General features: G+C 36.8%; 1 protein-coding gene across 1 annotated transcript in view; it reads right to left on the reverse strand.

The window, feature by feature from the left end:
- Window positions 1-14,885, reverse strand: part of LOC126251311 (putative protein-lysine deacylase ABHD14B) — a 66,113-nt gene that overhangs the window by 9,457 nt on the left and 41,771 nt on the right. The window contains exon 4 of the mRNA XM_049951636.1: window positions 5,854-6,077. Within this exon, the coding sequence (XP_049807593.1) occupies window positions 5,854-6,077 (224 nt within the window). The remainder of the gene's footprint in view (window positions 1-5,853; window positions 6,078-14,885) is intronic.

Consider the following 14,885-nt stretch of genomic DNA (forward strand, 5'->3'; position numbering starts at 1 on the left):
GCATCCAGAGTGTTTTTTTCCTGGTTGAAAGAAAAATTGGTTACTTATGATAATATCATTTTTTACAATAAAGTTTTTGATCCTGTTTACAGCTACTTTCTCAAACACTTTTGATAGGACTGGAAGAATAGAAATACGCCGATAGTTTCCCATTTCTTTCCTCAACCCTTTCTGAACAGAGGTCTGACTTTGGCATAATTCAAAACATCACGAAAGCATCCCTGTTCAAAGACTGGTTGAATATTTTAGTTAGCAGAGGTGCTATTATGCCACACGGACAAACTCTTGAAAGACACACTCTCATCTCACCATCCACATAAGGAGGTAAGACCTGTAGTCATATTTTATATTCTCCAATGTAAAGGATCCACACACACACACACACACACACACACACACACACACACACACACGTAGGATGCTGAGAAGGAGAAGGGCATAAAAGAGATACTGCTGTATTTGTAATATCTGGATATTCACTTTTTATTGAGATCTGAAAAACGTCGGGATCAGTTTCTTTAAATTTCAATCTCAGGACTGTATCCAATGATATTTTGATATGTTGCTCTTTTTCAGAGATGTTCAATTCTGTTTTTGAGATGTCTTCCTTGTCAGGTACAATCAACCTCTCCTGGCCAGTAGTCAAGTTTGAGAGAAATTTTTTGGTATCCCTTCTTGTAATCCAGATAGGCGTCCTTTTACGCGTTCCTTTATCTGACTTTTTCTTCTGTGTTCAATTCACTTGGTGTGGTAGCCATAGTTGGAAATGCAGTTAGATCATTCTCTCCTATAGCTGAGGTCCAAAGGGAGAGTGTTTTAAAAATGTGCTGATTTTATTGCTTGATGATATAATCATTTCATATCATCTGTGCGTAAGTAAATTTGGAAATATTGTAAAGGTACACTAGCTCAATAAATCAAATTATTATTATTATTATTTTAGAAAAATCCAAGTAGTTTGTCTTTAAATTCTTGAAATCTAGTAGATATTTTTCTTTTGGAAAGTCAATGAAAATTGTTCTGGAATAATAATGCTTTACGATCTGCACCCATTTCTTTAAAGAGTTTCTCAAACACACACGATTTTATACAAGTTCTTACGTAGCTTATCATTAAAACAGCTGTTAGAATGACATAACACAAATGATTTCCATCCATAGTCTTCACCATTAGAGCCTCTCTATCTACAAAGTAATGAGTTGTTGTTAATTATGGCTTTTTATTCTGAACAGAAGTTAGAAACCCTTTTATATTTTCTGTCATTGCAGCAGTGCCATCAGTACATACAGCAATGCAGTCCATCCACTTGAATCCATTACCTTGAAAGAAACTCTCAGCAGCACCAAATACATCAGCTCCCGTGATTGTTGTTTCCAGTTCTTGACAAAATAGGTACTGCTCAGTAATTTTCGATCTACAACAAATCTCACAAGAGATAATAATTGAGGTTTGCCAGAAATATCAGTACTCCTCTAACTGCAGCGCAAATTATCGTGTTTGTTTTCTATAACATTACTTTGAAAAGCAACTGACGTGTCCATAATAAGCCAATGAACTAGGGACGGGAAAAACTGAATGTTTAAAACTGATACCATTATTTTAGTTCTGAGTAACTGGTATTTACCTGTATTTCTTTCGCCTGAGTTATAACAGGCTTTTTTTTAATTGCTTACTAATAACCAGGTAAAAGAAAAAAAATATCAATTACCATATAGCAGACATGCTGAGTCGCGCACAGGTACAACATAAAGACTGTTACAAATATAGCTTTCAGGCAGTAAGGCCTTTGTCAAAATTAGACGACAAACACTTACATACATACTCATGCAAATGCAACTCACACACACACAACTGCAGTCTCAGGCAACTGAGGCCACACTCAACTGAGTGTGCAGTCGCGTGTGTGTGTGTGTGTGTGTGTGTGTGTGTGTAACAATATCTACAGATTTATTTAATACGAAATACTTTAATTTTCCTGTTTCAGCATTGGGGAGGGGGGGGGGGGGGGGGCGCTTGTCGTCTAATTTGACAAAGGCCTTACTGGGCAAAAGCTATATCTGTGTTAGTCTTTTCATTGGGCCTATCTGCGACTCAGCGTCTCCACTATATGGTGAGTAGCATCTTTCCTTTACACAATATTGTTACATTCCATCCAAGATTTTCCATTGTTTGAAAAATGCCAATTAGCTATAGCAACAGTGCTAAAATTTATGGTTTTTAAATAAACCTTTTTTATACATAAAATTTCGATTGGTTTGAAATATTGGGTTATAACAGAAAATGGGATAAGCAAATATTCTATTTTCATGACAATGCTGACAGAAACAAGCAACAAACACATGGGATAAGAAATGTTTCAGTGCTGCTAAGACAATACTGTAACGTTACCATGTTGTGTGGCCTATTAGATGGTATACATGTGCATGCAGTATGCATGACTTGCCCATCTGCTCTGGATGGTAGTTTCTCACTGTCATCGTCCGACATCACTTGTATTACAGAATGGTACCATCCCTAATCTGGAAGTATTTTTCGAAGTATGGTACCAACAAAGTAAAATGCACCATTTGCTTTAAAAGATTAAAAATGGGAGGAGCCACAACAAGCTTGCGATATCATGCGAGGAGAAAACTTAATACTTAACAATTCATTCATAGTTCACGATAAAAATAGAAAGTAGCTGATCTGCTATCCATGTCTACATAATATGCCTTTATCCACTTGTGGTCTTGAAAATTGACAAGTTAACATGAAAAACAGATTTATTCAACATCAGTTTTCACACTTTACTCCTGACTATTCATAATGCCCAAATAGTGGTATGTTTCTTGATTACAAAATGTTTTTGAGCAGAGTTTTCAAATCATTAGAATCAGTAAGAGAAATTCAACCACTTATCACTTTTCGAGAAAAGCAGTGAACAGTGAGCAGACTAAGTCTTCTTTTATTTGGCTATTTAATTTAATATTTTGATCCTATATATCTTCAAACTGAGGAAGGCAAAATTTTTAAATCTCTGTTCAATTCCTACGTTTATTACAACAAATAATAGGAAACAAAACCAAACATTAGCTATTTAAGAAACTGTTTTTTTAGTGGTTTTAACAGTCAGGTTAAATTAGCATTGAAAAAACTAACACAACCAAAACTTGGTTGTTTCAACCATAACCACAATCCCTATGATGAACTGTATCATTTGACAAAGGTACTTTTGAAAGCCGTTCAACTGCTTCCAGTAGCAACAATTTCTGTGCATGCCAGGAAAATAAACTCTTTGCTGATGTTACGGGGTTTCTGTTTCATGGCAACCATTTCAGAAATTTGAATGATGCCAAGGTTTTATCGATTTTTTCATCAAGACAGAAGATGATTGAATGATAGTGCACAGATGTTGACAATACTCTCATGGGTTTTGAAAGACACTGTGATGGTTTCACTCCAAATGCCTTTTCAGGTTGTTAAATACAGTACCACAGGCTCATTTACCCATTTAACAGCACTTTGCAGAACACCAAACATTTTGGTGTAGGCTTGGCACCTCAACATAACTCTGACATTTATATATTCTTCTTTATAGTGGCGGTTATGTTGAACCATGCTTGATCCTGGTTTTATGTTTCTCTGGTTAGCAGATGACCAAAGCGACACAACTTTTGTTCTCGCAGCACAACTTTTGTTCTCTTTTGAATATTAGTATATTTATATCCACTTTCCTCAGATGTAGAAGAGCTGTCAGCATCTAAGGCTTTCTTTTTTCTTATTACAGATCTATCCATGGTGAAAAGAGTGAACTAGCAAATGCGCAAAACTACTGAAACTATAAAATTTACCAAGCAGCAAAACAAAAAATGACTGATTTTTAAAAAATGATTATTCGCTGACATTCTTTACTGATGCAGCTGACAATACCAACAAAGAGTCCTTGATTGTGTCAGTCGCGTGGACGAAGGATTAAAGGACGCTGCCTGATGCAAAAAATAGGATTTTATAATGAAGATTATTTACAGAATTAGAAATTGTTTACTGTACAGTTAAATGTAAAAAATATATATTTACTAAGATAGGTTACATGTTTAATGTGTATAATCATGCATAATGATGGGCAATTTCTTGCAAGTTGGGCTACTCCAAGAAAAATTTGGTGATAGAGGTGAGGAGGCGTGCAATGAGCATCAATGATGCACTTCATTAAAACAGCCAACCAAATCAGCTATCACTGAGAGATGCCCAGAAAACAATCATGGCATGAGACATGACAAGACCAGTATTATGGCACAGGCTCCAAGTTTTTGGTACAGAACAATTAAGGAATAAATTGAAACACGGATGTTACAAATCTTATAAACAGGCGTATATATTTCAGTGTAAGCATGAGCTGAGTTCTGGCACTACACCTGTAACGACTCTTGTAAACTTTTCATCCAATACCCAGAAAGCATCAAGGAAAAGTGCATTTCACAAGATAATGGCATATGTACAGAAAAACTTACATGTGACAAAGAGGGCAGTAAGTGTCAGGAGCAAAACTGATATAAATAGGGCTGTGACATAAAAATACATCACAGTCTGATGGGAGTACATACAGCAAGCACACATGAGATACTGATGGCCCATGAAGAAGATGGCTACGTGAGTCATTATTATAGTGTGTGAAAATGTCATTGTCAGCCCTTTAAAGAAGCTACACCTGATTTACAACTTACTTTCAACAGCCAGTTCTGCATCCTCCTTTACCTACGTACAATATCAGCACCGCATTGAACTAGCTGTCACATACTGATAATCTTTGTCTCAGCATGCTCTCTGTAACAGTGTGGAGCATATCATACAGAAAAGAAACTTTCATTCCCCTGAAGAACTCTGGGAAGCTAAGGAGATACCACAGCTGCTTAATTCTGCTAGCTGGACATGGAAGGCAGGCATCTGTCACAGTGCACTGCTAACTTGAAGAGATACAGTTAGAGTGAAGGAACGAGTAGTACAGTTGCGGTAAAGTCTGATGCACTGGACACCTCAGTCCCTGTTGAATATGTTTTTTTTCTCTGTAAATGACAACTCTTCTGAGGATTGGATGGAATTAGTTTATGTCCTTAGCAGTTTGATATTAAAATGTCCTCTATTTGTGTTTCAGATTTTGATAAGCAAACTGGGTATTGAGTCTCAGATGTAATAATGCCAGTAAAACACACTGTATTTTGCTGGTACTTGAGGCATATGAGTTGTGAGTTAATGGCACCCTTCTTAAACTCATGTAATATGAAATTAACACGAACATACAGGCTCTAAAAGAATGTCACTTCAAACATAAAGTGCAGGTTTGTTAGTTATACAGTTGGTTTTTCCTATGCGCCACTCCTCAAGTTAACTGACCACAGTCTAAAACTATAATATTTTCTTGAAAATGTGATGGTGATCAAACACAATTTAAAGTAGTAGGACAATCTTTTTAAATCTTCTAACATAATATAACACATTCAGACGAAACTGCACCTTGATCAACGATTTGGCAATGAACAAAATGGATATTTTGTGTCCAAAGATGTGTGTGGTGTGTGCAAAGACAATTGATGAAATGTGAATACGTAATGTACAATTAGTTTTGGCATTATCATTTACCTTGGTTGTAACTACGTATACAGAAAAGAGCATTGTACCTTATGCATAAATCTTTGTGAAACTAGACTCTGTGAAATTGTTAAATTAATGTTTTTTGCTTGGTAAGCTAACATGTCATTAGAAAACCATCTGTTGGTGAATGGTTTATCACTCCATTTTTAACCAAAAATATAAGCTACAATTGCCTTCACCATTTTCAATTTTATTATTCATGGAAGAGGGAGACATAAAACATACCTCAATATGCTGGAGAACGCTTTTTGGTACAGAATCTGAGGCCACTGGAGCTACAGGCACATAACCAGATATGAGGTCAGCGTATTTTCCCAAAAAACTTACGGAATAACCACCACTCATAGAAGGGGAAATTACAACAGGTTTAGTCAATGTTAGTTCTTCTATTATTGACTTCAGGAAAGCAGCTTTGTCTCCTGAGTAAGTCATGTGAGTATTACCATAGCCTAGAAAGAATACAGAAAAGTACTAGTACTTTTTAGCATAGAATGTAACAAGCCATAAAAAATTAGTTACAATCTTGGTGAGACAATGTGATGTCATACAATGGCACAGAAATATAATGAGCACACAATGTAAACTGTAGACTATGCCACAAAAAAGAATTTATTTGTTAGATTACTATAGAGATATAACAAAATAAAATAAGTTCACATTTCACTAATCACTTAATGCACTAAAGATAGACAGACATCAGTTGGGAAAAAATGTGAGAAAATTTCCTGGTGTAGGAGGTAATAATACAAAATCAAAATGAGAAGAAATACCTTCTTACGAGAAATAGTGGCAAAAAAAATACTATAAATAAAAAAATTAGAATGAAGATAATTCTTCCAAATTATTTACTGAATGCAAGTTTCATGACATCAGTGCAGTGGATATACATGAATTACACAGTTGTGAGATATGAAAATTTTTGCCTGACCAGGACTTGAACCTGGTACAAATTTTCATATGTTATCACAATTGGGTAATACATCTATACCCATTGCAGCTTATGTCATGAAACTGAAATTCAATGAATTATTTAGAATAATATTTCTTATAGCTGCTGGGCATCAAATCATATCTAAAAATGAAGATAATACCACAGAAATTATACATTAAGGAAATACATTCTATATGATATGCAAATATCTTAAAATGAATAACACATTCTTGAACTTCTTCCCATATCAGTTCTGGATAAAACCTTAAACTTTTGACATTTACCACCATTGCCTTTTCCAGGAGCAACTGAGCACTGTGGCTGCTGCTGTGGTGGATTTTGCAGCTTCAGGATGGTTTCTGACTTGTCAGCTTACATTGGCATGCTGCAACAGATAGTTTCAAAGCGTGCACTGTTGGTGCCACCACAGCTGCTAGGAGTGTAAGCAATTTGGCAAATTTCTCCGTTTCTTCTCTGCATCGAGATCTTACGCTCATGCACCACTAAAATTATATTCACAGTTGAAGTTGCTCTCACACATTCTAATTTCTACAGCCACATTAGTACAACTCTAAAAAATAAGTTTTGTTCCACCAAGCAGAATTTTATATTTATTCACGAGGTTGTGATCAGCAGCTCCTGATTTCTCAAGTTCTTGGCTTTTAATGTGCCATTGATATTCTACACAGCTGTCGGATATGGTATACATGGACTGATTGATGTAGTTGTTCTGCACTCACTAGGGATAATAAAAATTGCCGGTACCAGAAGCCAAGACTTTTTTCTTCTTAGGTGTTTGGGTGAAATTGAACCAAATTTCATGTGTGTTCCTTGAAATGTTCCATAAAGAAGTTAGCCAACATTTTGAGACAATAGCAAACTGACAGCTATTCCATCAGTCATTTCACAAAATTTACTGCCATACGAGAAGTAGGTGGTGGTCAAAGAAGGTTGGAACAACTTTATAATTACAACAACAAAAAAAGTGCTCTGCCAACATTTTCAATGTGTCTTCCGTATTAACTTTTGTACATAAAGTCCATCTAGACTGAATAAAATATTATTTTGACCAACTGTAATTTGTTTGATTTTCTAAATGAATATATGATAGTTTTTAATGTGGTGTTCACAGCAGTCAGCTATAGGAGTCATTAACTTGGTCAGATACTTGGCTGCAAGTAGATGGGAGGACCAACAGCACTAACATTATGTGTCAATGAAACTATCAATACGTGTCAATGAGACACCTTCTTTGTGATTTGAGATAATCTGTTTCACCTGGGAGGTATAGTTCTTCACCCCACACACAAAAATTCTTCAGCAACTCCATCATTTTTCTGCTGTATGAAAGGGTAGGGATCCATTTCAGGCACTTGTACGTATTGTCCTCCAAAGAACATCAGTGGTATTTCCCTTTGCAACTGGAATCAATGCAATGCAATGCAATGCAATGCAATGCAATGCAGGAATTCCATCTGTCTCTGCTCTGCTATTGTTTGACTTGGGAGGCTTGGCTATGGTTAAGACACAACTTGTGGCAACTTGTACGCCATCAGTGATGTCCTGTGTGAGATGTATCACTGTCTGTTGCATTTCACTAATAATATCCACAGTAGGCACACTGCATAGTATAAGAGTGAATTTAATCCTCTATTCAGGAAAATCTTCAGAATTTGAAAGAGAGTATTCCAGTCAACATTGTCAAAAGCTTTCTTTAAGTCTACAAATCATAGAAACGTTGGTTTGCCTTTCCTTAATCTTTCTTCTAAGATAAGTCATAGGGTCAGTATTGGCTCACGTGTTCCAACATTTCTACGGAATCCAAACTGATCTTCCCTGAGATCAGCTTCTACCAGTTTTTCCATTCGTCTGTAAAGAATTCGTGTTAGTATTTTGCAGCTGTCACTTATTAAACTGATAGTTCGGTAATTTTCACATCTGTCAACACCTGCTTTCTTTGGGATTGTAATTATTATGTTCTTCTTGAAGTCTGAGGGAATTTCGCCTGTCTCATACATCTTGCTCACCAGGTGGTAGAGTTTTGTCAGGACTGGCTCTTCCAAGGCTGTCAGTAGTTCTAATGGAATGTTGTCTACTCCCGGGGCCTTGTTTCGACTTAGGTCTTTTAGTGCTCTGTCAAACTCTTCACGCAGTATCATATCTCCCATTTCATCTTCATCTACATCCTCTTCCATTTCCATAATACTGTCCTCAAGAACATTGCCCCTGTATAGACCCTCTATATACTCCTTCCACCTTTCTGCTTTTACTTCTTTGCTTAGAACTGGGTTTCCATCTGAGCTCTTGATATTCATGCAACTGGTTCTCTTTTCTCCAAAGGTCTCTTTAATTTTCCTGTAGGCAGTATCTATCTTACCCCTCATGAGATAAGCCTCTACATCCTTACATTTGCCCTCTAGCCATCCCTGCTTAGCCATTTTGCACTTCCTGTCGATCTCATTTTTGAGACGTTTGTATTCCTTTTTGCCTGCTTCACTTCTGGATTTTTATATTTTCTCCTTTCATCAATTAAATTCAGTATCTCTTCTGTTACCCATGGATTTCTACTAGCCCTCGTCTTTTTACCTACTTGATTCTCTGCTGCCTTCACTATTTCATCCCTCAAAGCTACCCATTCTTCTTCTACTGTATTTCTTTCCCCCATTCCTGTCAATTGTTCCCCTATGCTCTCCCTGAAACTCTGTACAACCTATGGTTCTTTCAGTTTATCCAGGTCCCATCTCCTTAAATTCCCACCTTTTTGCAGTTTTAATCTACAGTTCATAACCAATAGATTGTGATCAGAGTCCACATCTGCCCCTGGAAATGTCTTACAATTTAAAACCTGGTTCCTAAATCTCTGTCTTACCATTATATAATCTATCTGAAACCTTCTAGTATCTCCAGTGTACTTTCATGTATACAACCTTCTTTCATGATTCTTGAACCAAGTGTTAGCTATGATTGATTAAGTTATGCTCCGTGCAAAATTCTACCAGGTGGCTTCCTCTTTCATTTCTTAGCCCTAATCCATATTATCCTACTATGTTTCCTTCTCTTCCTTTTCCTACTATTGAATTCCAGTCACCCATGACTATTAAATTTTCATTTCCCTTCACTACCAGAATAATTTCTTTTATCTCATCATACATTTCATTAATTTCATCATCATCTGCAGAGCTAGTTGGCATATAAACTTGTACTACTGTAGTAGGCGTGGGCTTCGTGTCTATCTTGGCCACAATAATGCGTTCACTATGCTTAGCTTACCTGCACTCCTATTTTTTTTTTATTCATTATTAAACCAACTCCTGCATTACCCCTATTTGATTTTGTATTTATAACCCTGTATTCACCTGACCAAAAGTCTCGTTCGTCCTGCCACCGAACTTCACTAATTCCCACTATATCTAACTTTAACCTATCCATTTCCCTTTTTAAATTTTCTAACCTACCTGCCCCATTAAGGGCTCTGACATTCCACACTCCGATCCATAGAACGCCAGTTTTCTTTCTCCTGATAACGACATCCTCTTGAGTAGTCCCCGCCCGGAGATCCGAATGGAGGACTATTTTACCTCTGGAATATTTTATCCATGAGGATGCCATCATCATTTCATCATACAGTAAAGCTGCATGCCCTCGGGAAAAATTACAGCTGTAGTTTCCCCTTGCTTTCAGCCGTTCGCAGTACCAGCACAGCAAGGCCATTTTGGTTAGTCAGATCAGTCAGTCATCCAGACTGTATGTAGCCCCTGCTGCTGCCCCTCTACTTATAAGAGAACATATACACATCTGCTAAACTTTCTCTGAATGCTGTGACTTGAGCAGTAGGGCAGATGTCTCAGATAAGGTTGGTTGGGTGAATGCAGAAGAGATTTGGCATTTGGTAGACATAAAGGGAGGGCAATGAAACTGTAGAGGTGGATGATATGAATAAGCATTTAATGGTCATCACTGATTACTCTATGATGGTGTAATCCTACAAATTCACTATTCTGACCTATTGTGCATATTACATTACATCTGATTATGTCTGACTCCCCCATGTGATCACACCTTTGTAAATAAGCACTGCTGTGGAACTAACTCTTTTGTACGTTGAGTGAGTGAGCAACAGAGAGAGAGAGAGAGAGAGAGAGAGAGAGAGAGAGAGAGAGAGAGACCTGAGGGTGTGGTGGAGACACCACAAGACACACGACTCAAATGTTTTAGTGGGAGCACAGAAAATTTACATAAAGATGGTCTGTGAGGGATTAGAACCAGACTCTTCCTCAATATGAGTCCGGTGTCTCAGCCACAGTACCAACTCAACCGTTTCCCGTTGTCTTTTGCATATCTTTAATAAAAAGCAAGCTGGGTTTCACAACATAATTCATATGTCAACAAAATGCTTATTTCAAAACTGTAATAAAACTTATACCAGGCACCCTCCTTTTTTTATCTATGCTTTTATCACATACAATACTCAGCTGCAGCCGAGGTCTATGATAAACTAATGCTGGAAGACAGGCTGGTTCTAACATGCAATCACCATAAGACATAACAGCTACTCCATCATGTTCACTGGTCTTCACCCTATTACTTTCAGTTACGTAATCCCTTTTCTTTACATCTGTAATTTTTCATCAGTTGAATGATTTGATAATTGGAACTGCAGTGCAATTTTTTTCAGTGAGGCAAGAAGGTAACTAATACTTCAAAACTCCTTGCATTTTACTGCCAGTGTAATCAGTAACTGGACTGGTGATTTATTTTCATTAATTGACTTTCATACGACCATTTTTTTAAGGAGGAGCTATTGATTCTAAATACAGAATGCTCCTCACATAGCTGTCCTTCATACCAATTTTCACTTTGTAGTTGAGGCTCCCTCTGCTTTCGCAAGACGACAAGAACTCCCTCACACCACCAATAGCATACAGTCACTGTAAAGTACTGAAAGAGATGCTGAATGAAATGTGTTTAGCTCTGAAAAGGGCAATGCATGAAACATCCAACAACTACCATGGCACAATCATACTAAAGACCTCTCACAAAACCCTTAAAATTCATGTTGTATAAAGTTGGTAGTGACATCAAAGTTAAGTGTCCAGACATTCATGGATAACTCAGAAATTGAACTGAGGTTAGCAAAGCAAAACTACAAATGCTGAACTCCACATTAAAATGTTCATTCACTAAAGAAGATCCAGGAGTGGTGCCCTAGTTTAATTTTTATAACATTGCTAAGATATTAGTGCCAGTAGTATTGAGAAATTGCTGATATCTCTAAAATGGAACAATGCTCCAGGGCTTACTGGAATTCTTGTCAGATTCCATAGAGAATTAACAAAAATAGACCACAGATATTTGGAACAAAAAGCTGTACCCAGAGGTTGGAGGAAAGCATATGTCAAATCCACCTACAAGAAAGGTAATAGAAGTCATTCACACACCAAATGTCCAGTATTACATCCATCTTGAATGTATTCTGCACAGAATGGCCTGCTCTATTCCAACCAGCATGGATTCTGCAAACAGTGATCAAGTGAAACCCAATTCAAACTTCTCTCAGATGACATACTGAAAGCCACTTCTTGATTTCAAAAAACAACTGACTTAGTACCACAGCAATTCTTATTAACAAAAGTTTGAGTAAATGGGAGAATCAAACAAAATTTGTGACTGGATTGAGGATGCAGCATTTCATCTCGTATCGAAAGTCATTAACAGACATGTGAGCAACTTTATGTGTGCACTTAGGAAGTGTGTAGGGACCTTCAGTGTTCATTTACACATTAATAACTTGGAAGACAATAATCACTAAAAGCCTGATGCTGTTACCGATAACAAAGTATTATCTGAAAATAGCTGCACAAATATCCGATCAGATCTTGGTAAGATTTCAAACTGATGCAAAAACTGACAAATGACTTTAAATTCTTGAGAACTTTTTTTTAAGGACTGCCTAATTTCATAAATAAATTTAATATATTAATAGAATGACAACATGATTTTAGGAAAAATCACTCTGCCAAAACCACAACCTTCTGTTTTCTGTATGAAATACTACCAGCCCTAGAAAAGCAGGAACACATTTTTCTAGAGTTATCAAAAATCATCATAATAAATTACTTGGTATGATTCAGAATCAGGGTGTCAGGCGAGTAGCATATAACTGGACTAAAACACACCTCCAGGAAACAAGAGCTCACACAGAGAGAACATGTGAAGTGAATGGGGAAGTCAATACCCATCAGCCAGATTTATTAGTGGTCAAACCTGACATTCCCCAAGGTTCCATATCAGATCTAAACCTGTCCTTACTTTATGTAAATGATCTATATTTAAACAGTAAACTATACTAATTTGCAGAGAACACCAGCCACTTAATTATAGGAAGTACTCAAGAAACCTTTGAAAATAACATTGAGGTCATCACAAAGAGTATAGTACATCATCAGACAAAACAAGAAGTGTGCTTTTACTAACAGACAGCAAAAAAAAAAAAAAAAAAAGAGCTCTGTAGAATTTTCTAGAAAAGAATAAATCAAGGACACAGTACTTGCTGCAGTGCCACATTGGCACATTCTAATATATAGTTCAGTTCATGTGTAAATACAGAAATTCAGAAAATAAACATTAAAAGAAAGAAACTGAAAACTATGAAGGGAAAAGGTTAGTCTGTGATCAAGTCAATGAATAATCAATGAAAAAAGTCAAATAGAATAAAACTGTCTATGAATGTAGTGGTTTGAATAATAACAGGAATGGATGCAATTTTTTTAGGATAAAAGACAGTGACACGACAGGCAATAAACCTCCAGCACTTGAGCTGGATACTAAAAGCAACACACATCAAAAGGGTGAGTGTTTACAGACAATAAACAGTGAACATAAATCTGTTGCTGCAGTGCAAAAAAACATCTACAACATTTGAAAATGTTGTTGTGAGTATTTCAGAACACTTGATGAGACAAGATCAGATAGAATATTTCATTCTTAGAGATTATGCTGTTGGTGACATTATGGGTAGAAGTGAAAGAAAGAATGGAGGTGCCTTTATTTGTTAGAGACACTTTAATGTTTTCTAAGATATGTGTCAGCTCTTATTGTACTGCACTAGATGGTGAATTTTGCTATATTAGGCTGAATGCAGAGAATACCATAATTGTTAATTTACATAGATCTCCAGGTGAAGATGATAATACAGTTTTTGAAAGATTTGAGCTGCTTATGAGGAAAATTTTAAAATCTAAAACAAAAGTCACTGTCTATGGTGATTTCAACACTGAAATGACCAACAATAATGAACAAGTTATAAGAATATTTTTTAATCCGTAAGATCTCTAAATTGACATTGTATGAACTACAGCACCACACGAAAAAATGCCTACTTGGATAATGTTATAGTTAATTTTTCTAGAGATATGTGTGATGTCAGACTTGTTAGTGGTGCACCAGCAGATCATGAACCATTAATTTTTACAGTACACTTTGATCAGTTATCCAAGTCAGACACATCAATCAGCATCCAGTCTAATGCAACATGGATAGCAGGCCAGAAACAGGAATATATTAATTTGTTTACTAATATTATGCAATTTCCATCCTGGATTTCCATTGTTTAATTTATTTACAGACAGACTAGCCCATGTTAGCTTAGACTTGTGTAGAACAAACAACCTGGATCTTGCAATTTGATCTCAAACATGGGTGGATAAGGAATGTAGGAAACTAATTGATAATATTTTTTTTGATGAAGCTCAAAGCAAGAAAATAACAGTTTACACAGTAATAAATGCATCATCTGATCATGATGTACATTTAGTTAAGATAAATAACACTGTGCCTTACAGTATGGATCAGTAGAAATCTGTTAGAGTAATTGATGACTCCATGAACCATGGACCTTGCCGTTGGTGGGGAGGCTTGCGTGCCTCAGCGATACATATGGCCGTACCGTAGGTGCAACCACAACGGAGGGGTATCTGTTGAGAGGCCAGACAAACGTGTGGTTCCTGAAGAGGGGCAGCAGCCTTTTCAGTAGTTGCAGGGGCAACAGTCTGGATGATTGACTGATCTGGCCTTGTAACATTAACCAAAACGGCCTTGCTGTGCTGGTACTGCGAACGGCTGAAAACAAGGGGAAACTACAGCCGTAATTTTTCCCGAGGGCATGCAGCTTTACTGTATGATTAAATGATGATGACGTCCTCTTGGGTAAAATATTCCGGAGGTAAAATAGTCCCCCATTCGGATCTCTGGGCGGGGACTACTCAAGAGGACGTCGTTATCAGGAGAAAGAAAACTGGCGTTCTACGGATTGGGGCATGGAATGTCA

Source organism: Schistocerca nitens, chromosome 4 (assembly GCF_023898315.1).
Source record: "Schistocerca nitens isolate TAMUIC-IGC-003100 chromosome 4, iqSchNite1.1, whole genome shotgun sequence".
Taxonomy (NCBI): domain Eukaryota; kingdom Metazoa; phylum Arthropoda; class Insecta; order Orthoptera; family Acrididae; genus Schistocerca; species Schistocerca nitens.